Source organism: Monodelphis domestica, chromosome 5, assembly GCF_027887165.1.
Source record: "Monodelphis domestica isolate mMonDom1 chromosome 5, mMonDom1.pri, whole genome shotgun sequence".
Taxonomy (NCBI): Eukaryota; Metazoa; Chordata; class Mammalia; order Didelphimorphia; family Didelphidae; genus Monodelphis; species Monodelphis domestica.
This window is the reverse complement of record NC_077231.1, coordinates 213358738-213385613: the sequence shown is the minus strand read 5'-3', so window position 1 is coordinate 213385613 and position 26876 is coordinate 213358738. Positions and strand designations below refer to the sequence as shown.

At 39.5% G+C, this 26876-nt stretch overlaps 1 protein-coding gene across 2 annotated transcripts in view; it reads left to right on the top strand.

The window, feature by feature from the left end:
- Positions 1-26876, top strand: part of LOC100022977 (zinc finger CCCH-type antiviral protein 1) — a 105205-nt gene that overhangs the window by 18292 nt on the left and 60037 nt on the right. For both annotated transcript variants that reach the window (XM_056799754.1, XM_056799755.1), the window contains exons 2-3: positions 17993-18128; positions 24904-25162. In XM_056799754.1, coding sequence (XP_056655732.1) covers positions 17993-18128; positions 24904-25162 — 395 coding nt within the window. The remainder of the gene's footprint in view (positions 1-17992; positions 18129-24903; positions 25163-26876) is intronic.

Sequence of the window (26876 nt, the reverse complement as noted above, 5' to 3'; positions counted from 1 at the left end):
GAGGTAAATACAAAACCAATATAAAAGCAATTTGGGGGGAGAATAATAGTAGCTGGGGGAAATCAGAAAAGGTTTCATATAGAAGGGGGACTTGGGTTGAGTCTTGAAAGAAACTCTTCTAATGTTTCTCAAGAATATGAAAATCTTCTAAATTTAGAATAATTATTTTATTTATTTATTTTAAACCCTTATCTGTCTGAGAATCAATACTGTGTATTGGTTCCAAGGCGGAAGAGTGGTAAGGGCTAGGCAATGGGGGTTAAGTGACTTGCCCAGGGTCACACAGCTAGGAGGCATCTGAGACTAGATTTGAACCTAGGACATCCCATTTCTGGGCCTGGTTCTCAATCCACTGAGCTACCCAGCTGCCCCAGAATTATTTTATAAGAAGGAAACTCTTCTAAGGCTTCTGAGGTATATCACTTAAGAAGGTCAGACTGACTGGAATATAGAATTAGTCAATAAGTATAAAAAAAAATCCTTACCTTCTTTCTTAGAATCACTGTCAAGTATTGGTTCAAAGGTAGAAGAGCAGTAAGGGCATAGGTAATGGGGTTAACTGACTTGCCCAGGGTTATACAGTTAAGTGTCTAAAGTCAAATTTGAATGCAGGACCTCTCATCTCCAGGCCTGGCTCTCTATCTACTGAGCATTTTTTAAAGCCCTTACTATATGCCAAGTACTATGCCAAGGATGAGAATATTAAAAAACATACTTTCTATTTGGAATGATAGCATATAAATAACTAGGTCCATAAAAGATATCTAAAGAGCAGAAAACCATAAGGAGCTGGGGGACTGAGAAAGCTTATCTTCATTTGTCACTGGAAAAACTAGGAAAATGTGTTGAGAGATTGTTAGTGATATTTACTTTAAATCATTACTGAATGCATTTTCTATTCTACACAAAGAACTGCAGAAAAGGGCAAAGTTAAGTTCTTTATAAATAATACAAATAAATATTTATTCTTTTCTGTCCCCAACTACTTTCCTCAAGCCATCCCCAGCTCTAGAGTTCACTCTATTCCCAATGGATATCATTGGTGAACTTTACACAGGAATCTTTCATAATGGGAGAGGGAAAAAGTGCCCAAAGAACTTGTGTGAGCCAGAGAAGAGATGTTGGTCTGAGCCTTCCCCCACGAGGGTTAGAGGAAACTTTGAGCCTGTTAGAATTTCTGGCCGGCAGTGATTATTCATTGTTCATCTACTGGTATTTGCTGTCTCAGAACTCATGTCTTAGTATCAGTAGGAGAGCCGCTCAGGGACTTTGATAACCACCCAAAGTGTCTGCTGTCCCTTAGGAGTGGCATGTCAGAATTTTAGGAATTTAGAATCAGAGGGCTTCATTTTGAATTCTGGCCACATTCTACTCTGGTTTTTTGTTTTGTTTTGTTTTGTTTTTGACAAACTATGTTATTATTCTAGACCTCATTTTCCTGCTCTCTTGTTGGAGAGGAACCAGATAGACTTTCTCATCCTTCTTTAATCCCAGAATACCATGAGGTCTCAAGAAGAGAGAAGACTGGTCAGAGGGGGGATTCCCTCCCCCCCCAAATCTTGACTGTCTAAGCTTTTGGAAATGTGGTAGGTCTTCAGTCCTGGATTCAAGGTTTGTGTTGTTGGTTTAAATGGGCAAACTGACGGTCAGCAACAGGCTCCTTGAAATTGCGTTCTGTTTAAAAATAAAGTGAAGTGATCCTGAACAACCCAGAGGAATATAGGAGAAAAAACACTATCCACATTCAGAGGAAACACTGTGGGAGTAAAAACACCAAAGAAAAACAATTGCTTAATGACATGGGTCGAAGGGGATATGACTGGGGATGGAGACTCTAAATGAACATCCTAGTGCAAATATCAACAACATGGAAATAGGTTCTGATCAAGGACACATGTAATACCCAGTGGAATTGCGCTTCGGCTATGGGAGGGGTGAAGGGAAGGGAGGGAGGAATAGAAAATGATTTTTGTAATCAAGGAATAATGTTTGAAATTGACCAAATTAAAAAAAAAATGTAAAAATAAAGTGAAGGGAGGCAGGGAGTCTGGTAGGAACGGAGGGTATATTAGGTTTTTCTTCCCAGAACTCTTTAAGTCCCAGCTTCTCATGTTCCTCCTCACTTGGGAGGATATAAGTTTTGTGTAGCTCTGTCCCCTCTCTCTTCTTCCCCTGATTGCAGCTGGGGAAGCGGGCTTTGGGCAGGCAGGAGAACTTACTCATGTGGTCTTATTTTTGTTAGATAATTTGGTTTTTATACTTCTATTTCCTTTTTATTCCTTCTACTTCAAGTGATTATTAATGAACTTTGTAAAATTAGTACTTGGAGTTATTGGATATTAATTTAAATCTTACAAGAAGGAAGCAGGATGGATGGGGGTAAGGGAGAGGGCATCAAGAGGCTGGTGGGTGGTGCAGCTAGAAGCCAGGTCGAGCTAGTCTGATCTTGAGTTATTTGGTGGGATGTGGTTATAGTGATTTCACAGCATGCAAGTAAATAAATTAATAAAAATAATAAAATAAATTAATAAGTATAAATTATAATGCTAGATAGCAGATTTCCCTATGATATGCCATATGGAATATATTGTAATGCATTCCTGTCAAAGTTATGCTACTGAGTGGGGAGCTGTTACCTGAGCACCCATGTTCCCTTCAGAAAATGCTTTGTTTGAAAAATGAACAATAAGGAAATATGTTTTGCATGATAATACATGCATAACCTAGACTGAATTGCTTGCCAACTCTGGGAGGGGGGAGGGAGACCATTTGGATCATCATCACTTCAGAAAACTTTTGTTTTCTGAAATTTGATAATTGGTAAAATTAAAGTATATTCATTAAAAATTTTTTTAAATGCTTTATTTGCTGCAGAGCTACAATTCTGTTTTCAATGGATAAGAGTTCATTGTTCATAAAAACGTGCAGCTTTGTAACCAGATTTTAATAAATGCTAGCTGTGGGACCCTGGGCAAGTAACTTAACTCCTATTGCCTAGCTCTTACTGCTTTTCTGCTTTAGAATTGATATTGATTCTAGAACCAAAAAGGTAAGTGTCTGAAGGGTTAACAAAAAAATAAATGCACTGGGTCCTCACCAAAAGAAAGTGTTCTATAGCTCTGTCAGAGTATTGAAGTTATTAGCAAAAGGTGGTGGTGGTGGATGGAGATCTGGGTCTGAGATCAAATTTAGCCTCAGATACTTAAGCTGTGTGACTCTGGGTAAGTCACTTATGCCCCTGTCTGCTTCAGTTGTCTCAGCTAAGAAATGGGCATAAATATAGCCCTTATCTGTCAGGGTTGTTGTGAGAATCAGATGAGAAAATAAATGTAAAGTGCTTATCATGGTCACCTGGCACATATAGGTGCTATATAAATGCTTCTTTCTGCATGCTATATGATATCATGCTATATTTTTTAAAATGCTATGTTGTATTGGGGTGGTAATTGAGAGGACCTTGAAAATTCCAAAGTTCACTCTTTAACTACCATTAAACAATAGGATTGAGGAAATCCATCCCTTAAAATATAATGCTTTATTGAGAGAGAGAGATGCCAAAATCCTCCCAAAACAAGATGTTCCTGTAGGTTTACAGAGACTCCCAATTTATGAGAAGATGCCATAGAATTAATGTTGGACACCTTCAAGCAAATTAACATCTTCTAGAAATTGCACGTGAGGATCCCTCCTGCCATGGGGCTTGACTTCCTGGAAGAAGTTTCCATAGATGCAATACAATATCAGGCTTTGCTACTTCTAGATCTAAGTACAGTTCAGCCTGGGAGTCCTGCCTCAGACAAATTCCCAGACAAACTGTGATAATTAAAATGTTTGGGAGCAAGGGAAATATATATATATATATATATATATATATATATATATATATCAATTATGACCGCTGAAATATGTTTTCTACTGTGTCTTGGTTTTATATAAATATAAGATATAAGATGGTTGCCAGGGAATATATTCCCAATTTATGAATATGCCCAAGCCAACTGGGTTTTATAGAGAAATTTAATTTATAATACACTGATTAATTAATAGAAAAAGAGAGAAAGTAAGAAAGGAATAAGAATGAATAAATCAGTCAGTTGGTTTTATCACTCACCCAAGAGCTCTCTAGGTAAGGCTTCTCATGCCAACCTCAGGCTCCACCTTCAAGAGAGCCTCCTTTCAAGAAATGTTTCCAGAGAATTCTCCTCCTTCAGAGCCAGCCTTCTCTCCTGGTCCTCCCACAGAGCAACCTCCTCAGTCCTCCTTCAGAGCTACCTTGCTCAGAGCAAAACCTCCCCCTTCTCTCCTCAGACCCCGCTATCTTTAAGGAAACCATCCAAGTTCCCTCCCCTCAGTTCTCACATCTACCAATCACTGTCGATGTCTCCCCTGTGCCAATGGTGGCTCTAGCTTAACCCAGGACCGCCCAGAGGTCTGTTTCCTTTGCACATGTCTGTTGTAGGTCATATTCTCAAATAATTAAATCTTGATCTATGCTACAGCCCTTCCTAAATCCTGTTACTCTGAGTAGGGTGGAGATTGTAAGTTCCAAGACCTGGTTCTGTCATTCCAAGTATCTCTATTGTATCAATTCTAAAATCAATCATGACTCAAAGAACTTCCTGTTCTATGCTTAAGCATAGGTCAAAGCCCTTTCCATTGTTTAGCAAAAGGTTTCTGTCCTAAAGTAGTCTTAAGTAGGGAGGAGAAGGATCCTCCCATGCCAAGGGGTTTCACATTCCAATAGAGTTCTTACTATCAGTAGGAAATTTTTTCCAAGTATGAAATTTCCCGATGGTGAAATTTCCAACATTCATAAATCTAAGAAATTTTAAGGTTTACAAAACTCACTTAAAGTCTTTGTTAGGATGGGGGTGGGGGACCAATTTTTTGCTAACTTTGTGGCAATATTAATAAAGATGACTAACTTGAGAATAACACACTAATTTCTCACTCCACACGATATAAGTCTTCTTCCTGCCTCTCACCACCTTATAGAAATGAGCTCTGATAGTTACTTTGAAGATTGTTGTCTAATCTGATCATCATCTGGAGTCTGGATGCAGATTGAAGCATACTTTTTTTACTTTATTCAGGTTTTCTTTTGTTCTGCATTTTTTTTTTTGCAACATGACTAATGGAAATGCTTTGCATGCCTGCACATGTATAATCTGTCAAATTCCTTGCTTTCTCAAAGGAAGGAGGGAATTCGGCACTAAAAATTAAAAATAATATTTAAAAATTATACGTAATTTGAGAAAAAAATTAAAATCTAATTGAAAAAAATCATCATTAGTGGATTCAGCTTCCTGTCTTCTGTTTTTTGGCATTCCCACATCTTCTGCATCTTGACATTTTCTGCCTCTTGCCCATCTGCTGAGTGTCACTGTTTGCCCTGAAGCTAAAAACTCTACGCAAATCATACAAGCTGGTTTTATAAATACTTGGAAGTAAGTCAGGAAGAGGACTTCTCGAAGCAGACTTTTTTTACTTTCAGAAAATTATTCCTTGGGAAGCAGTATGTAGTAGTGGAAAGAGCAGCATCCTTGAAGAAATCAGAAGATGTAGGATGGACTTGAGGCTCCCAATTTCAATAGCTGGACAGCCCATGTCATGTCATTTAACAGATCTAGAAAATGATAATGATATTTGCATTTCCTGCCACACGGGACTGTGGTGAGATCATGTAGGCAAAACACCTTGTACATGTTGAGATCTTGAGGTTGGAAAGGAACACCAAGTCCAATCTTTGTCCACCACATTGTTGAGAATCTCTATTTCATCTTCTTTTACCCTCTGCCCCATGTTTGGGCGTGAGCTCTCCCCCAGCCCTTGTTCTGAGAATTACTGCTTTGTAGCATACTTTGAGATCTGGTTCTACTAATCCTGCTTTCTTCTATATAAAACTTTCCATGAGATTCCTGACATTTTATGCCTCCAGATTAATTTCATGATTTTTTTCTAGTTCTTTAAGTAACCCTTTGATAATTTGATATGTGACTGAATAAATTAATTTCAATAATGTTTTCATTTTTATTACGTTGACTTGGTTTGCTCCTGAGCAATTGATATTTAAGTCTGCCTTTATTTTTGTAAACTATTTTGTGGTTGTATTCATACAGTTTTTGTGTGCATTTTGGAAGTTAAGACTCATGAGTATTTTATTCTTTAGTTACTTTAAATGGAATTTCTCTTTCTACTTCTTCCTGCTAGCTTTATTGGTACTTTATTGAGATGCTGCTGTTTAGTGTGGATTTATTTTATGTCCTACAACTTTTGCTGAAGTTATTGTTTCACTTACTTTTTTGGTTGACTCTCTAGGATTTTCTAAGTATACTATCAAATTGTCTGCAAAAAAAAAATATGTTTATTACTTCTATTTCTTTTTCTTCTCTTAGTGCTATAGTTTGAATTTCTAGCACTATCAAATATAAGTGGTGACAGTGAATATCCTGGGTTTACCTCTGATTTTATTTGAAGAGTCTAGTTTATTTCCATTACATAAGATGCTGGCTCTTACTTTAAATATAGACCATTCATCATATTATGTAAAGGTTAATTTATTCCTGTTTTCTAGGGATTTTAACAGAAGTGAGTATTGCATTTTTTGAGTATTGTATTTTGTCAAAAACTTTTTCTATATCTGTTGATATAATCAAATGACTATTACTCTTGTTATTGTTATAGTTAATTTTATATTTATATTTTTTCTGATATTAAACTAGCTCTACATTTCTGGTACAAATCCAGCCTGGTCATAGTATATAAGATTTTGGATGTGTTGCTATAGCCTCTTTGCTAATATTTTATTTTAAAAATTTCCATCAATATCTACTAGAGATGTTGCTCTTTTTCTTTCTCAGGTTTGAATCTTCTTGGTTTAGGGATCAAGATCATATCTGTGTATAGAAGGAATTTAGTAGGATCCCTTTTGTTGTCATTGCAATCAGTTTTATACTGAGGGAAATAATGGTTCTTTAAATATTTGATAGAATTCTTTTGTGAATCCTTTGGATCCTAGAGGTTTTGTTCCGCTGGGAATTCATATATGTTCTTTATTTCCTTTTCTGAGATTGAGTTGTTTACATTTTTATTTTTTCATTGATCACAGTATTTTATGTTTTTACAACAGTTTATTTAAGTTTTGTCTTTCTTTGTATCCTCCCCACCTCACATAATAGTACATTGCAGGCACTTAAGAAATGTTTGTTGTTCATTGTCAGTTTTATTGGCATGAAGTTGGGTAAAAAAAATCCTTTTCTGATGATAACTTTTATTCTTCATTTGTTGTAATTTTTTTTTTCATTTTTGATACTGAAATCTTATGAAGAAGATACATCCCTATTTAGTTATTCACCCAACTCATGTGTGCATGTGGGTATATATTATTGAGATGAAAGTGAAATTTTAAGGTGATTTTTGAAACTTTGCTCCCCCTCCCATAATACCTTCCATATTTGCATAGATTTCTATTTGCACATCCTAATTAAATTCCCTTATTCTTTATCCCTTTTCCCCTGATGTATTCTTTTCCTTCCTTCCCTTTTCTTTCTACTTTCAGTGTTAAAATGTAACAAAGCAATTGTTTGATTTGATTTTCTCTATGACCTCTTGTATGATTAGGGATCTGAAAAGATTTCTATATTATCAACCACTTATTTATATTTTATAGTTCTCTATTCAGTTCTGGTCTTCTTGGAAGTCCTGTATTAATTGAAAATACACATAAGATTAAAGGTAGTTGTTTGATTAAATTTAGTTCTCAGTAAATTACACTTGGTTGAAAGCAGTGATGTGCTAGTAAATATTTAATAATTAGCCCTCCCCCCCAAAAAAAGCAACACATTCTTAGATTTAATATGCATGTCTTTCTTAAATCTAGAAATCAGCAAAGAATAAATTAAGCTCTGATTTGTAGCATTTGCTGATTTTTGAGATGTAAATGCACATGCTGAAATTTTAACTCATGTTTCAAGCTATAATCTGAGGCTGGTGCTCCAGCCTATATTTTTGCATTTTGGAATATCTCATTCCATATTCTCCATTCCTAAATAGTAGTAGATGCTAAATCTTGTGTGATGCTCACCATTCCTCATTGCTTCAAATCTTTCTGATTGCTATTAAAAAAAATTTAATCCAGAAGGTATAATTCTAAGAGATATAGGTGGTTTTCTTTTGTGATTTCTTGAAATAGAATATCTAGATTCTTTTTTCCTGAAGGGAGGGAGCATTCAGGTAGTCCCATGATTTTAAAAAAATATTTTTTTTCTTCATTTACATGAAAAAAACAACTTTTTACAGCACAGTAATATATCATTGCAGTCATATGCCATAACTAGTTCAGCCATTCGTTAATTGGTGGACATTCTCTCAATTTCCAAATCTTTGCAACCACAAAAAGAGCTGCCATGAACATTTTTGTACGAAGAGGTCCTCCCATGACACTTTTTTTTTAACCCTTACCTTCTGTCTTGGAGTCAATACTGTGTATTTGTTCTAAGACAGAAGAGTGGTAAGGGCTAGGCAAAGGAGATCAAGTGACTTGCCCAGGGTCATGCAGCTAGGAAGTATCTGAGGCCAGATTTGAACCTAGAACCTCCCATCTCTGGACCTGATCTCAATCCACTGAGCTACCCAGCTGCCCTCAGGATAGTCTTTTTCTAAGTCCACAGCTGAGACCTAAATTGCCCCTTTCAGGTCTTAAATCTAATTTTCCTGGAGATAGACTGAGGAATAGAAAAGAGGGACTTTTTCTTTACTTCAGGACTAGTTCAACCCTCCTTCTCTTGGGGTTTCACCATGTTGAGGTGCTTTTCTTCCTCTTATTGAAGCCTTTCACTTGATCCTGATCATAGTATTGAAGGCTCCCTCCCTTCTTTGGGCATCTTGGGTGAATCTTGTGATGGTTGGGATTGCATTATGTAGTGTTGAGAGAGAGCTGAACTATGCCACTTCCTTCTGGTCTACCATCTTGCTTGGATTCCCCAACCCCTCCACTCAACGAATGCTTAACCCATTGCCTTGTAGGATGGTCCAACTCACTCTACCTTGTGTATAAGAATAATCTGAGCGATTTCATCAAGTGCTTTGTGAAAATCTAGATAGACTAAATCTATAGATGAAATCGTTCTTCTACAGTTTAGTAACTCAAGAAAGAAAATGAAGATTCTGGCCAAGGTGGCCACTTGGAATGAAGGCGAATCACTTGGTTCCTACATATGGACTGCATCAGAAACCTGAAATTCATGCCAAATTGAGTAGTAGTCAACAAATCGATTAAAAGCTGCAGTAACTTATTTCGCCCCAGAATTGAGTAAACATATCAGCCAGGATCCTCTGGATATTAGAAAAGTGTGTTATTACCAAAATTGGCCCAAGCATGGGGAAAATAGGCTGGAGGCTTCCCCACATAACATTCACTGCACTGGTAGATCCCTGTAGACTGCAAAACTAAGGCAGGAACAGTGGAGGTGCCCTACTCTGAGAAAGCCCTGGGAGAGGGCAGCGTTCTTCATCCTGAGACTGCTCTGGGGTCCCTAGTATTTTGTCCCGTTGGTTCCCTAGAGGGCCCCGAAGATCCAGCATTCAAAACCTCAAAGGTATCTCCAAAATCGAGAATAGAAGGAGAAAGTAATTTTGTTAGACTATGAGACACAAAGGAAAAATTAAGCTTTTCATGAGGACTACATGAATACTTAGGGGTAATGAAGCAAGAGAGTAAAGAAAAGAGGAAATAAAAGCTCTCAAGTAAAAAATTAAGAAAAATAAGTGCCTTTGAGAAAAAAATATTAGACATCATGCAAATGACTACTCCTTGAAAAGGGGAACAGACTAAAGAGAGATCGATGGCTGCATGAGAGCAAGAAATTGTAGCATCTCCCTTGTTTCTTTAAGCTCCAAGCTGAATTGCCAAAACACATAACAGACTTCATAAGTTGACAATAGAATGCATTATGCTTCCCTTCCCTCCCCCGCGTTACTCCTCTTCCAATCCTCCGCATTTCTTTCTTTTTTTAAACCATTACCTTCCTGCTTTGAGTCAATACTAAGTATCAGTTCCAAGGCAGGAGAGCAGGAAGGGCTTAGGCCATGGGGGTTAAGTGCCCAGGGTTACGGAGCTAGGAAGTATTTGAGGCCAGATTAAGCCCCAGGACCTCCTGTCTCTAGGCTTGGCTCTCAATCCACTGCTCTGTATAGCTTTCGGAAGTCTTTTGGCTACATGTTAGCAGCTTCAGAGTCATCTTTGATTCTTCTCTTCCTATTTCTCCTATGTTCAATTATTTGCCGCATCTTATCTGCACTATCAGTCAATGTTTATTAAGTACTGAGTATAAAAAAGGGGTAGAAGACAGTCCCTGCCCTCAAGAAACTTACAATCTAGTGTAGACAACATGCAAAAAAATATATTAAAAGCAAGCGAAATATTGGATAAATAGGAAGGAATTAACAGGGAGAAAGACACTAGAATTAAGAGGGATTGGGAATGGTTCCCAATAAAAGAAGAGGTTTTAGTTGGGATTTGAAGCCAAGGTAGCTAGTCACACTCCTACAATATCTCTCCTATCCAACTGTTCTCTACTAATATAGCTGCTATCCTAATTAGGGCCCCCTCATCAATTTTTGCTTGCTCTGTTGCAGCAGTGACTCCAGAGGCATCAAATACATGGCCTATAGCACCCCCTTTCCCTTCTCCCATGCAGCCTGAACCATATTAAAATATCATTGGGAAATATTTAACAAAACAAATACATGAATAAAAAAGGAAATCTATAAAGGTATGGTTTTCTACCACAGTATGTGGCCTGCAGGGATCCTCATGTATGATTTAGTGTCCTCATTTCTATTTGCTTTGGGCACCACTAGAGTACACTAATTGGTTCCCCTGCCTTTAGTTTTTCTCTCTGTGACATCCTCAGCCTAGCTGCCAATGCTAAATTGTCCTGAAGTCTAATCACGTACAGGATCTCTCCAAGATAAAATACAGACTCCTTTTCCTAGGATTTAAAGGCCTTCCCAGTGTGGGTCCAGCCTCATTATTCTTATTTATTATGTATTATTCCCCTTCATGCACTCTGTGGTCCAGCCAACTGGCAGGTGATTGAAAGTCCTCCTTTATACCTCCACTGTGAAGGCTCTTTTCTTTCTTTTTCTTTCTTTATAAGCCATCGATTACATGAGGCCTTTCCCAATTTCCCCAGCTGATGCCCTTCCCTTTCCTCCCCAAACCTGGCATTTTATGTGTACGTGTTATCCTGTCTGGCACATAAGAAGAACTTAATAAGTACTTATCAGCTGACATTGTCAGAATGTAAGTTCCTTGAGGGGAGAGATTATTTAGTATTTGTTTTTTTTTTTCTTAGTGCTTAGCATGTGATAGGTTCTTAATAAATAAAAACATAATTAAAAATAATCCCTGATGGTGATTCAGGGTGTCAGGGTTTATAGAGTACTTTACATACATCATAACAGAATCCTCATTAATTATATTCTGGGTCTTCTGATGTGAAGCTACCAGATAGCTTTGGGCGTGATCCCCAATTCCCTTTTCTGACAGTGGTAGGATATATTTTTGTTTAGAATGGCTGTAATTTTTTCTTCTCTGGAAACCATTCTTATGCCTAAATGTCTCTGTTATTTTCTAATTGCATTTTGCTTTTCAGGTGTCTTTGCTGGGCAGAGAAATATTCCGTTTACATAGTAGAAATGACTCAGAAGAACTAATTTTGTGAGATTGGAAGTCTTTCTTTCACATAGGTCTTCTCTTTCATCCTCTTTGCTAAATTTTTAGGATTGAAGTTATTAATGTTTGGAATTTCTTTAGTGTATTCTAGGATTTGGGCGTTATATTTTGAATTTTTTCTTTATTATTAAGAAACAGATTTTAAACATTATTTTAAATTATAAAAACAAAACAACAAAACTCTACTTTCTGTCTTAGAATCAATACTGTATATTGGTTCCAGGGCAGAAGAGCAGTAAGGACTAGCAATGGGGGTTAAGTGACTTGCCCAGGGTTACCTAACTAGGAAATATCTTGAGGTCAGATTTCAATCCATATTTTCTTATCTCTAGGCCTGGCATTTTATTCACTGAACCACCCATCTATTCCAAGAAACAATTCAAATTAAGAGGACTCTACTATTTAGTAGCAGGTGAAAAGGAGAAATGATCAAGTCATGGGTCTTTGATATTTCTTGAATTCTTGAATCAAAAGAATTCATACAGGAACTCATATCCTGATATTCATTTTAAAAAATAAGATTTATAATATATACATATGTGTGTGCATATATATGTATATTTCTAAAAATAAACATACTTTCTATCTTAAAATCAATACCATGTATTGGTTCAAAGGCCAAAGAATTGTAAGGGCTAGGCAGTTGGGGTTAAGGGACTTGCTTAGTTGCCTAAGAAAATTAGAAAGAGAATAGGGTAAGATATCTAGCCTAAGCACTAAGTAATTTACTCCTGGCCCCTGGCTCAACCCAGGCAGGGAGAGTTAATCCTTAGGGCTCTTTGCCAAGGACCTGGGGAAGTCTCTCCTGAGATAAGCCTCTTCAGAAAATCCAATATGAAAGGAGTTAGCCTTTCATTTATCACGTCTTGGGTCCAGGCAGCAGATTCTCCACCAGCCTCCACTTCAAAGAAAGAAAGAAAGAACTGCCAGTAGAACTCCAAGTAAAAACTCCAAGTAGAACCCCTTCAGGAAGTTTTCACTCCCTTTTGAGGACACTTTCTCTTGTGTCACTTCCTGTGCCTTCCCCTAATTTTATGTCTACCAATCACAGTTGAAGTTCTGCTTTAGGACTGCCTAGGAGGCCATCAGTTGATTCTGATTCGTCGCCCACTATCACCCATGTGAGTCACAGACCTCCCCCACTCAAGTGTGAATGGGGTGTTTATACCTTTGGTGATTAAATCTAAAAATGGGCAGGTCTCCCCACTCAACTTTAAGTAGAGTATTTATACTTTTGGTGATTAAATCTAAAAATAGGCACGCGTTACAATTTAATCTTTACAATCAGCGGAAAGTTAATTATTTTCATTTTTACAATCAAGGGAGAATTTAATCTTCACTGTGTGTGTGTGTGTGTGTGTGTGTGTGTGTGTGTGTGTGTGAATGAAAACTTAGCAAGAATGGTCATAAATGAGGAAATTGAGGTCTAAAGAGCCCAGGAACTCATGTTTCTCCTCTGACATTGGTGAGCTCCACATGAAAGTAGAATCTTAAGTGGGAAAATTAAATAAATAGAATTCCTTTCTGTGTTTCTCTTCAGTGGGGTGGGGATGGAAATCCCACCCCAGTGAATGTGGATGCAGAGGCCCTAGACTTCTCCATGGACCTGTCAATCCAAGATATAAACACTAGACCAGGTAGGATAGAAACAAGTTCGTCTGGGAGGAATGACTTTGTTCAGTGGTTCCGAGCAGATGCCATATGGGAAAAGTACTGAAAGAATCAGCTAGACTTTTGGGTCTGTGTTATTAATTACAGTAAGCTAGTCCAAAATCTAGCATTTGCTGGGGGGCCTGAGATTACCTTTGGGGGTAGGAGGAAGGATTGAGTTCTCTCGCTTCCTCCTGTGGCCTAGAGGGTAACCATCAAATCCGAAAGACCAGAAGATTTGTGTTCTGCTGGTATCCGTAACAGTGATAAAGAAAGTATCTGCGTCAGGAAATAAAAGACAGATTGGATATGGGCATTGGGTGACATTTCAGAGAGCTAAATAGATGCCCTGGGGCAAGAGAGCTGGTGGATTCTACAAGGGCTCTGACTCACATCCAAGTGGAGAGCTATGCCCATGGAGAATTTCATCAGAATACTGTGAAAGGTGACTCGAGTGCCAGGCCCAAAGGAGGGAAGATCTGGGTTCAGATTTGGCCCCAGATACTTCCTAGCTGTGTGACCTGGGCAAGTTGCATAATTGTGATTGCCTCTCCCTTGTCCTTCTGTCTTAGAGTTGCCCTAAGACAGAAAATTAAGGGTAAAAAAAAAAAGCAACCAAATACTATGAATGAAAAGAAAGACTTCTGCTAGCCAGGTCTGTGAGTTACTTGGCCACATTTGCTCTCTAAATAAGGAACCCATTCTCTTTTTGTCTGCGGCCCTGTGCCCTTGGCTAGGGCGAATGTTTTAGACCAACTGTTGCTATGCTACCTTTTTAGTAAATCCCTATTTCTAAAAGCCATTTCTTAACTCTGGCTGGCTTCTTGATCATCCGTGAGCGGCACACCAGATAGGGGGCCTGTGCCCCGACCTACCATGCATGGCTAACACTGGCTATAAATGAATAATGTGCAACAAGGAATTATCAAAGCCCCTCGAGCGCTGCCATGCCCCCACCCCACCCCCTAAGAACGTGAAAGTGGCAAAGATGAAAGTGAAAGCAGAACCCAACCCTCCCTCACCCCCTCAAATAGCCCCCTTCCGAGGTTCCGAGAGGGATTCCTTCCTACTGGAACTCCAGCAAGATAACCAGCCTTTGTCACTGATCCTCACTTATCTCCAGAGGCATCTTGAGGATGGTTTGAATTAGGAGGAAGTGATTCCACACCTCTTGCTGGCTTCTGGGACAGAGTGAAACCAGTCTGGTCCTTTTCTCATTTCACAGCCTGTCCCATCCATGGAGATAGCAACTTTTGCTTATTCTGTCTGTATATTACAAAGTTTTGTTTTTTTTTCTTCCCCCAGGAGGGCAAACAGCAATATATCAATCTGTTCGTTAGTTTTAAATGTTTGTTTTTTTAAACGTTTCTGAAATCAAATTCATGGGATGAAATTCTGAGGCCACACCCTTGGTCTCAATTTGATAGAAACACAGGCCCCTGGATAATTCAGGCTGGGGGCATTCTCTAGTATACCTTCAGTGGGGCATGAGGTGAGAGGATGAGGATGATGATAGGGGTGTCCCCCCTCCCCCGCTCCACCCAAAAGGAAAAAGGAAGAAAAAAGAAAAGTCATGGAAGAATTTTTTTTTTAAATGCGCAGAAGAAAACAGAAGGAAGGCTAAAAAGAGTCACTGAGAAGCAAGACAGCTTTGAAAGTTACATGTTGAGTTTGTTATAAACTTAAAGAGGAAAGCAAGCTGAAAATAATAAATTTGCAATTTCATATACTTCTGCTACTATGTATATGGAAGTGACCATTTTATTTAGTGTTTAATTCAGTATTTAAAAATGCTTTTAGAATGTAACTATTATTCTTTCCCTCTCCTTTCCTAGTAGTTTAAGTGATTTCTTTAAAGCAGGAGTTTGGGAAACTTTTAAAATAGATTTTTATGACTATTTCAATATTATTAATTTCTTTTGCAGTCCAGTATATTTTACTTTATGCATTTGAAAGAAGATTCTTAGAAGAAGTTTGTGGATTTAGCAAACTGTTAAATTCATTGCATACAAAAAAAGGCTAACCTTCCCCCCCCACCCCACCCCAAAGTAAGATTGGCTATAGGAGAAGAAGAAGATAGCAAGAATTAAGTTGGAAGATATGACTATCAAGAAATGAAAGAGAATAAAGGTATATAGATTACTAAGAAGTCTCACATCTATGCATGAAGACAAGACTTTCTAGGAGAAGAGAGTTAGATGGTACTAGATGTAGGGAACTTCATTGTTAACTATTTTTTTAACTACAAATTAATTTGCATTCATATAGACCAGGAAGGGTGAGGGTTTGGTTGCTCCTGTATTTCCCAAACTATTTCTCTCACTATGGTTGTCATCTAGTTCCCTTATAGCCTTTCAAAACAAATAAGATAGGGGCAGCTGGGTAGCTCAGTGGATTGAGAGCCAGGCTTAGAGATGGGAGGTCCTAGGTTCAAATCTGGTCTCAGACACTTCCCAGCTGTGTGACCCTGGACAAGTCACTTGATATCCATTGCCTAGCCCTTACCACTCTTCTGCCTTGGAGCCAATACACAGTATTGATTCTGAGAGAGAGGGCAAGGGTTTAAAAAAATAAATAAGATTGTATAGAGCCCATATAATTCTGGGCCAATTAATCACCACATTTCCTGTTCTTTGTTTCAATGCGTTGATCATAGCTCCACCCAGCCAAAGAGACTGAGACACGGTGGTGAAGACTTCCTGGCTCTAAAGTTCAGATTTCTTTTCATGCTCAAACTTGTGCGTTTAGAGTCCTAAAGCCCCAGAATGTTAGAGCTGCTGAGCACCTCAGATACCAGCTAGACCACCCTCCTGATTTTACAGAAGAGAACATCAAGGCCCTCTTAGAGAGGAGATATACCTTTGACTGAATTTATCAGTCACTTAGGAAGGCATTTTTTTTATGGAGACCCCCTACCCTAGAATTGGGACTTGGAAACATCCGGAGATGATACCAGACTTAGTCGAGGTTTTTCCCCACTTGAAACTTCCTGTTTATGAAGACTTGCCTAAAGAAAGATAATTAGTTAGTGGTTATAGGTTCTGTCCCCTGAGACAGCTAACTGCATTCAAAACAAAATTCCCAGAGTTCAGTTTGTCAAGTATTTCCAGGCTGTGAGTACAGCCTTAAGCCACATCCATGATTCTGAGCAACCTCATCATGAGTTCAATTCCATCTTCCACTAAGCCACTGAAAGGATTTTTCCAAAAAGTAGGTCACTCCACTCCCTTTCATAAAATTTAAGAGCTCTCTTTTGTCTCCATCTTCATAAATATGGTCCTCTTGTTTGGCCTTGAAAGCTCTTCAAAAATTGACTTTTTTTTTTTTGCCAGTCTTACACTTTTATTCTCTTCCAACACACTGATCCAGGATGCCGGACAGCCTGTTTGTAAATAGGACACTCATACGTAGGAGTATTTTGGTAAATGTTTACCTATCAGTCTTCCAGGAAAAAAGAAAGGTACACAATTGTGACCTACTCTTTAGATTAATTCAGCCAAAGAATCAAGCCATGATTTGTCTTCGAGGGATATAAGTCCACACTGAAAAATTAACACCTGACTTGTGTAGAGCTGGTGCCAGTGGATAGTCCCAAGACTGTCTCTGTGACACTTTGACTTTGCTGGCCCCCCATGCCTCGCATGGTCTCCCTCTATGCCTGCCTCTTAGTTTTCTTTGAATCCTCATCTCAAATCTCAGCTTCTCCAGGAGGTCTTTCCTGGCTCCTCAGCAGCTAAGTGTCCCCTTTTATGAGATTTTTCACCCACTTTTGTATATGTCCTGTAGAGTGGGCCATCCCAAGACATGGTGGGCTTTCTTTCCTTCAAGGCCTCCCTTTGCATAGATGGGGGGACAATCAAATAAAGAATATTTCATTGATTTTCCCACATCATCAGTGTGTTGGTTTTGCTGAACTGTTTTTTCTCTTTATTTTTAGTCCTTTTTTTTATAAAGGATGGCTCTTTGGGCTGGGAAAGAGTAAATATATTTGGAAATGAATGGGATCTATAAACAATCAATAACAATTAAAAAAACCCAAAATATATTGAGCTGAAAAATATTTGATCTGTTTTTAAAAAATAAATTCCATTAGTTTATCCTCACATTTTATAAACCAAGCCTTCATTTATGTAATAGTGATGTTTCTGTAAAGTGTATAAATTGAATTTTTTTGCAATTTCATTTTTTTCCATTTGACTTGCATATTTCTACCTCTTCCTTTCCCATTTTCTTTCAGTGTTAGATAACCATAATCTCTAGAGAAGTTGTCATTTAAAGGAGCCCTTTCTTTTGTAAATTAAATATTTCTAAAGGGATCTAAAAAAGTATATACCTTTTCTTTCTCTTTTTTCTCCAGATCCTACCTGTTTCGTAAGTTGGATTTTTACAGGATTTCTTCAAAGCAAGGTCTTCCTCTATTAGAAGTTATCAAAGAGCCCAGATGAACTCAACATCTTAAAACTTCCACTGATGTATCTCATTTGTGCAGTTCATTTTAGCAAGGCCAAAATTAGTGATACGTTTCCTAGTACAACTACTACTACAACTGCTACTGCTGCTACTGCAATGATGATGATTGCCCCCCCCCTTTTTTTTTCTTTTCAGGATTTACTGCAAATATTCCCACGATATTCATTCGGAAAAGAACATCAGAATCCTGAAAAAGCATTCACTTTTTACACTCTCCAAAAAAGAGCTGGGTGTTCTTCTTCTCCAGAGTGACCCCTTTTTCCTGCCTGATGTAAGTTACACTTTAACACTGAGGCTGAGACTTTGTAGAAAATGCTGGAGGTTGTTTTAAAGGACAGCATTGTGTAGGGGATTAAAAAGTAAATTATATAGCTCAAAGCCCAGAAAGACTCTTCTCAGAGGTGCCTGAACTTCCTAGTTAGAGGAGACTTTAGAGTGGAGGATCCCCAGTTTTTATTTAGTTCCTTTGGAGGGAACTGGACTGATGAGTGGTCTGGAGGATGAGGAGGTTCCATCTTTTTCTAGAGTTCTTCTACTCAGGAAGGAATGTGAGACTTTCAATCCCTCCACAGCCCACATGTGTTAAGGAGTCCACAGCATTTTGAGGCTCTAATGGGAGTGATTTTTTTCCTCCTTGTCATAATCAAAGAAAGGCTTCCTGGAAGAGCTTTACCTAACCCTGGCCTTTTACATGAGATGGCTTGTAGATGGGAATATCGTGACTCTTAAAAGCTTCCCATAGGAAATGACATTCGAAGATAGAGCAGGAGGGAATGAGTGAAGAAGATGGTGGACAAAGCAGCTTGACTGAAATAGAGAAAATCAACAGGATGACTAAAGATGGCCGACTTCAGGAACAAGAGTGAGTGGAAGTGAAGAACACTTTGAAAACTCTAGTCATAAATTGGGTTATAGTTTAGTGAACGTTTTAAAATAGTTTTCAAATAATTTTATTTCTATGTTGATTTAAAAAAATTAACAAATCTATTTTCTTTCCCTCCTATCCCCACTCCCCCAATTGGGAAAAAACCAAACTAAACTCTAGTAATATATGTGTGGTCAAACAAAAAAAATTCCAAAATTGGCCCCAGACAAAAAAATCTTATGTCTTATTCTCCATTTTCTGTCCATCATATTTCTGCCAGGAGATGGGTAACCTATCTTGTTATTGGTCCTTGGACACTGGCATTGATTTTTGTACTGCTCAGTATTCTTTATTAAGTTAGTGAGCATTTTCTTGTCAGAACCTACAAGATTATCAAGAAGACCTGGATTTTTAATTCATGAATTATTTCTTCCTGTTACAACCTATCTGTCCATTTCTGACACATATGCCAAAGGAGTCAGATGGCAAAAATATGAGTGATATAGTCACCAGGGTTGGAAAGTGAAGGAAGCGGGGATGGGGCTTGGGGTAAGACCTTCTTGGCTACTCTCCTCCTGACCATCCATTTAATTAACTCAGGTGCCGAAGGTATCCTGGGCCGCACCTCCGCACACACTCATGTTGGTTCCGAACATTTCCCTAGCTGTACACATGGGGGGAAAGTATCTTGAATTTAAGGTTCCTGCCCTTTTCGAGGATCCCAGGAGTTTCCACTTGGTATAATTTGAGATTACTTGATTGCTGTCCTGTTCATTACTTCAAGATGAAGGCTTGGCATACTCCTCTAGGAAGAGTGCTGCTGTGACATAAGGTGAAAAAATATTGGATTAAGAATCAGATGGCCTCCTATCTTCTTAGGGGTAACCAGATAAATCACACCATTTCTCTGTTGCCTCAGCCCAGTGATACCTCACCTGACTGGTTGTAGGATCAAAAAATAGAATGGGTGTTGTAAAAAGGAAAGGAGAACCCCTGGTGTGATGGTTTAAAGGTTGGTCAGAATATGTTGATGATCCCCCCCCCCCCAGGGGAAGCAGAGGTCTGCACCAGATAGAACCCCACAGGACTCTTGTTAGGACATGTATACCTAAGCTAACCACCTGGGTGCCCTTCTGATTAAACCCCTTGCTGAAGGAAAGAGCAATGGCTCTCGGTCTAGGACTTTGCTTGTTGCCTGGACCTGATGAGAGATCTTCCTCCAGGATTAAACCTCCACCCACCATCCTTCTTTCTTCTTTCAAAATCTGGCTGCTACTGAATAAACAACAGCTATTTATTTGGGAAAGGGTAACAAGGGAGAGGACTCTGCTAAAAGCCCAGACCGAAGGTGGGCTTTGGCCATTGGAAAACTTCCCTATCCTCTAGTTATTCTATGCTGGCTATCCTAATCTAATGTCAGAGAAACAACAAATGTCTTTAGGTATAGCTGATGCAGAGGCAGATGGTATCTGCCTTCCAGGGTAAACCCTCTCAGGCGGCTGAATGTCTGGTCAGTCCACACAGGTCCGGAGATGGCAGAGAAACAGGATCAAATCATAGTCGATGTGGGCATCGGATACGCTTGGGAAATCCTCAGGAAAACTGGGTTTCAAATCCTGAGACAGGAAAGGGAGCTGCTTTCAGTCCGAGGTTCAGAATTGAACTTCCTGTCCGTTGGTTATTTTCCCAGCAGTCCCTCTTCTCAACATTCCAACTGCTCTGTCTGTCACTCTTGTGTAAAATCCTTCTCTTTCTTGGATGTAAAGTGCCATAGAAATGCCAGCTTATGGAAAAGCCTCCATGAACTGATGCAGAGTGAAATAAGCAGAACTAGGAAAATGTCATTCACAGTCATAGCAATATTGTGGAATGAATCAACTGTGACAGACTGAGCTGCTCTCAGCAGTACGGTGTTTGGCAAAGAATGCTGTCTGTCCACCTCCAGAGAAAGAACTGTTGGAGTCAGAATGCGGATGAAAACATAGGGTTTTTCAATTGTTTATTTGGGTTTATGTTTGGGGGTTTTGGTTTTATAGGATGACTCACAAAAAATGAATAATATGGGAGTATATTTTGCATAATACGTGTATAACTCAGATTGAATTGCCTGCCAACACCAGGAGGGGGATAAGTTCAATCACATAATTTATGTGGAAATTTGTTATTACACATAATTGGTAATAAATACAAAATCCCAACTTACATGTTCTATTTGCTGGCTAGAATGTAAATTCCCTGAAACCACAGAATAGGCCCATATTTGTCTTTGTGGCCCAGGTGCCTAGCCCAGTATTTATTTAACACGTTGTAGAGCTATTAACAAAAACCCGTTGATATATTAAATACTTTGAGGATCACTTGAGTGCTTTCTTCCCATAATCCTGTGAGGAAGGCAGTGCATAATATCATTACCTGGGTTATAAGATTGAAAACTCCTGAAGCACAGAAATCACTTGCCCAAGGGTACACAGCTAATAAGTATCAGAATCAAGATCCAGGAAGTCCAGATCTCTTGGCCTTGCCCTATACTGGCATTCTAATTGTTATCATCAGTGTTGTCTACCCTTTAATAGATTAAGGTTATCCCTTATCTGACCATTATCTGTTGGCTTTTGACCTCTTCCTCTGCCTTCCCTTTCATGACCTTTCTCTTTATCCATCACTTGACCCCTCTATTCCTTCCTACACCATCCCCCCTGCACTAACCACTTTCTCCTCTTCTCCGCATCTTGACTTTTTGGTGAACCAGTTCATCTCTGCTGTGTCTTCTCTTGGATCCCTAGCCCCCTTATCACATCAATGGTCAGACCCAGCCGAGCCTCAGCCTTGGACCATTCCCACTGTCCACCCCTGTGCTACCAAATGTAGGGGGAGAAAATCATGCAGCTGCTTGGTTTGACTGGGTTTGCTATACATTTATGTTATACAACTTCAGTGGATCCAAAACAATATTTTATAATAGAACCGTATAGCTCTAATCAACTCATTATCCCACTCTCAAAAGTTTCTTCCAAATCTTTTCTTCCCTCCTTAAAAAAAAAAAATGGAGGCCATTCACCCAGAACTTCCTCTTCTCCCCCTTTCTGCCTGTCTTAGGTGCCTTTTGCCACTCTCTCCTCCTTCACTCCTGCCTCACATGATGGAGTGGCCTTACTCTTTTCCAAGGCAAACCCCCCCTTCTTGTTCACATGAACCCATTCCATCCTGTCCCTTCCAGTAGATTGCCCCCTGTTGTACTGACTCATTCACTTATTTTCACTCTCGATTTCTTCTTGATCTTTTCATATTGCCTTCCAACATGTCTTGGCCCCCACCCCCCGTTAGATTTAAAATAGTTTTGAGCATTAAGTAGTTGTAGATAAGGGAGTGGGAGCCATAAACTGTGATAATTAAAATGTTTGGGAGCAAGAGAAATATATAATAATTATGACCGCTGAAATATGTTTTCTACTGTGTCTTGGTTTTATATAAATATAAGATGGTCGCCAGGGAATATATTCCCAATTTATGAATATGCTCAAGCCAACTGGGTTTTATAGAGAACTTTAATTTATAATACCCTGATTAATCAATAGAAAAAGAGAGAAAGTAAGAAAGGAATAAGAATGAAGGGTCTCAAGCCAATAAGGCCTAGACCTCAGTCCTAAGAGATAAATCAGTCAGTTGGTTTTATCACTCACCCAAAATCTCTCTAGGTAAGGCTTCTCATGCCAACCTCAGGCTCCACCTTCAAGAGAGCCTCCTTTCAAGAAATGTTTCCAGAGAATTCTCCTCCTGACTCCTCCTGAGTTCTCCTTCCACTGCCTCCTTCAAGACCTCTCCAGGAGCTCTCCCTCCAGGACCTCTCTCCTCTTAGACCTCCTTCAGAGCAAAAACTCTTCCGAGCAAAAACTCTTCCTCCTCAGTCCTCAGACCCCGCTATCTTTAAGGAAACCATCTAAGTTCCCTCCCCTCAGTTCTCACATCTACCAATCACTGTCAATCTCTCCCCTGTGCCAATGGGGGCTCTAGCTTAACCCAGGACTGCCCAGAGGTCTGTCTCCTTTGCACATGTCTGTTGAAGGTCATATTCTCAAATAATTAAATCTTGATCTTTGCTGCAGCCCTTCCTAAATCCTGTTACTCTGAGTAGGGTGGAGATTGGAAGTTCCAAGACCTGGTTCTGTCATTCCAAGTATCTCTATTGTATCAATTCTAAAATCAATCATGACTCAAAGAACTTCCTGTTCTATGCTTAAGCATAGGTCAAAACTCTTTCCATTGTTTAGCAAAAGGTTTCTGTCCTAAAGTAGTCTCAAGTAGGGAGGAGAAGGATCCACCCATGCCAACGAGTTTCACATTCCAATAGAGTTCTTACTATCAGTAGGAAATTTTTTCAAGTATGAAATTTCCCAATGGGGAAATTTCCAACATTCATAAGTCTAAGAAATTTTAAGATTTACACCCCCATCCTGAAAAAACCCTTCATTTGACCCGTCTGTCCCTGCTCACTCTTGTCATCGATCTCTTGAACCCTCCACTTTCTATCATCTCATTGTTTTCTTCTTTTCCCTTTAAAAAGAACAAAAACTCATACCTTCATCTTAGAATCTTACTTTAACTTATCTTCCATCTTAGAATTGATCCTGATGGTTCCAAAGCAGAAGAGCAGTAAGGGTTAGGCAATGGCAGTTAAGTAACTTGTCCAGGGCTACACAGCCAGGAAGTGTCTAAGGCCAGATTTGAACCCAGGACCTCCTATCTCTAGGCCTGCTCTATCCATTGAGCCACCCAGCTGCCCCCCTCTTACTATCTTCTAACCTCTTAAATGATTTCTTAGTTGCCAAATCCAGGGCTTTTCCTCAGTCCTCTTTCTTCTTGACCTCACTGCAGCCTTTGGCACTGTTGACCATTCTCTCTTCCTTGAGATTCTCTTTTCCAGGCTTTCAGGACTGCACTCTCTGCCAGTTCTCTTCTTACCTCTCTGACCTATCCTTCTTTTGTGTCCTTTGCCTCTTTTAGATCCCACCCTGTAATCCTAGGCTGTCTTCTCCCTCCATACTGCTTCACTTGGTGATCTCATCAGAACAGAACTCATTATTTTTTCCCTTAAACTTTCCCTTCCTCCTATTTTCCCTATTATTGTTGAGGGTAATCCCCTCTTCCCAATCCTTTAGGCTTGCACCCTAGCAGTTCTCCTGGGATTCCTCAGTATGCTTTGCCCTCCCATATCCCATCTGTTGCTAAGGCCTATCTATTCCTCTTTCTAGCATCTCTTGAGTGTACTCCCTTCTCTCCACTGACATGCCACTTCTCTAGTGTAGATCCTTATCATCTGATGAGGGGACAGTCTGCCTGCCTCAAATCTCTTGCCCCTCCAGTCCATCTCCCAGCCACTAAAGTGATTTTCCAAAAGCATGGTCTGATCAGCAAGCTCCAGTGACTTCATCCTATTGCCTCCAAGAGAAATACAAAATGTTCTATTTGATATTCAAAACCCCTCATAACCAAACCCCTTCCAACCATTCCTGTCTTCTTGCACCTTACTTCCAAACCAGACTCTTCCATCCAGGGACAGCAGCTTTCTGGCTGTTCAATGAACAAGATATTCCATTCTTTAGCTGTGGGCATTCTCTCTGCTCATCCCTTTGCCTGGAATGCCCTCCCTCCTCAACCCTAACCTCTCTGTCTTCCCTGAAGTTCCAGCTGCCTTCCCCAGAAATCTTTCCCAAGTCCCTCTTATTTCTAAAGCCTTCTCTCAATTAACTATTTCCTATTATTGTATCTATGTTGATATATAATATATATATATTTGTTGGCATTAGACTGTAATAAGCTCTTATGGTGGGCAGGGACTCTCTTTAGTCTCCTTTTGTTTCCCTAGATTTTAGCAAGGTGCCTGTTACAATGGGGGTCTGATAAATATTTATTGATTAGTTGACTGATTACTTGTGAAGACCCTTATTTGTTAGTAAGTCCTGGTCTGCCTTGCTGCAATTAGTTAGTGCTAATTCATAAAGATGGACCAGATTGGAGTGTCCTTTAAGCTTTCTGTCTTCCTTGCTTCCTTTTGCACAATGCAGGTATCCTTGTATGTTCCGACTTTGCTTCATAAAGGTAAGGTGGACGCTGCTTGAATGGCTGAATTGTGTCCTCTTTGGTTATTCATTCCTGTCCCTGGTATCCTTCTTCTCTTCCCCAGATATGCAAACACTACAAAGGAGAAAATAGGAGTGACTCTTGCAGTAAGAAGACAGAATGCCAGAGACTCCACATCTGTGAACACTTCACTCAAGGAAAATGTGGCTTTGAACACTGCAATCGGTCTCATAACTTGATGGATACAAAGGCCTTGGAACTTCTCAGAGAACATGGGCTAACTGACTCAATAATTATGAATATCCAGGATATTTATAATCAGAAGCATGCCAAAAATAAAAAGTTTCTTTCCGGGAGAAAAGGTGAATTTAAATAACATTTAGAATGAGGGTGTATTGATGGGCATATTAATATTTACTCTTACATCAGCCTTGTGCTGTGCTGCTAGCTCTTATCCAGCCTTGACTGATCAACATCTGCCTCTGTGCATTGATGTGGCCCAGGCTCCATACCTGAAATGTACTTCCATCCCATTGAGGCCTCTAAGCTTCCTTCTTTTCCTTCCAAGGTCAGCTCAGGTACTTCTCCTTTCCCACAGCCTCCCCTTATCTGCCCAGATGGAAGTGCTCTCCTATACTCCTAGAGTACTCTGCCTAATCAATCACTCCTTTGTTTCTCTTATTCCTTATCTTGTTTTATAGTTCTTTTTTAGTACAGGTTTACATTTCCCCTCTGACTCTTTTAAGTCTGTGGCCTTGGACCAGTCACTTAACTATCTTAAGCCTTAGTTTTTTAATCTGTAAAATAGGACGTTGGACTAACTAGCCTATAATGTCCCTTCCAACTCCAAAATATGGTCTCCTCCCCTCCAACTGCCACCCCTCTCCCCCAAGGATGTAAATGGCTACAGGGAAGGGCCTGCTTCTTTGCATGCCTAGTGCTCAGGATAGTGTTTGTTATATGGCAAGCTCTTTAAATAAACATTTGCTAAACTGAATTAAATTATCACAGTCTAATATAGAAGGACCTTAGCTTATCTGCCCCATAAACAGTCATTACTGTTACCAATGACTCACATGTCAGTGGACTTTTGTCACAACACCCTTTGAGGTGGTGTATTGAGCTAATAGTATTTTCCTTAGTCCTCATCCTTGTTTGTTTGGTGTGTTTGACATCAGGGTGTTGACAGCATCTTCTCTTGGATATTCCTCCCTCCCCAAACCCCCTACCCCACTCCCTCTGTTTTCCTGACATTTCTCTGACCACTCCTTCTTGGTATCTTCTTTGTTGTTTTATCTTTTCCCATAAACCCTTCTTGCAAACGTCCCTTTTCTGTTGAAAATACCCTGAGTTCTTGTTCTTCCTGTACCTTCTGGTCGTAACTTTGGCATTCTCTTTAATTTCTCGCTCTCCTTTACCCTGCCCTCCCCCCCACCCCCCGGAATCTAGACTGTTGCTGCATCTTACACTTTCTGTCTCCATAACTCCTTTCCCATCAGACCCCCGTCTCTGCTCACAGACTACCTTAGCTCAGGCTCTCTGGATGATTTCTGCATCCTCTTCATTCACTGAGTCCTGCTTCAGGTCTCTCTTCACACCAGCCTGTTGTAAAGATAATTTTAGGGTTGTGACTTAAAATCTAGAGTTAGTTGGTCGCCAAGGGAAATCCCAAATAAAATACCCAAGTCAGTCTAGAAATTTGTGGTAATTTAATTAATATAGAGGGAAGGAATTTAAGGATAAGGAGGGAAGAGGATATAGCATTCTCCTGCCTGGCCTGTGCCATGGGGAGTTTTAAAATCCCTGCCTCTAGGTCTCTGAAGAAAATTAGAGGCTTCTGAGGGGATAAAGTTGGAAAAGTAAAGGAGGGAAACTTAGCCAGAAACTCACCACCAAACTGGACAATAGCTTGTAGCCACACTAAGATGCTGAAAGGCCAGCACGCTGCTATCAGCCAATTCTCTGCTGCAAAGGGCTCCAGAGAGAGGAAGTGATCCAAATATATAGATCTTTCACCCTTGTGTCTCCTCTTCTAAATTTTCACGTCTACCAATCACATCAAAGGCTTTTCTCCAG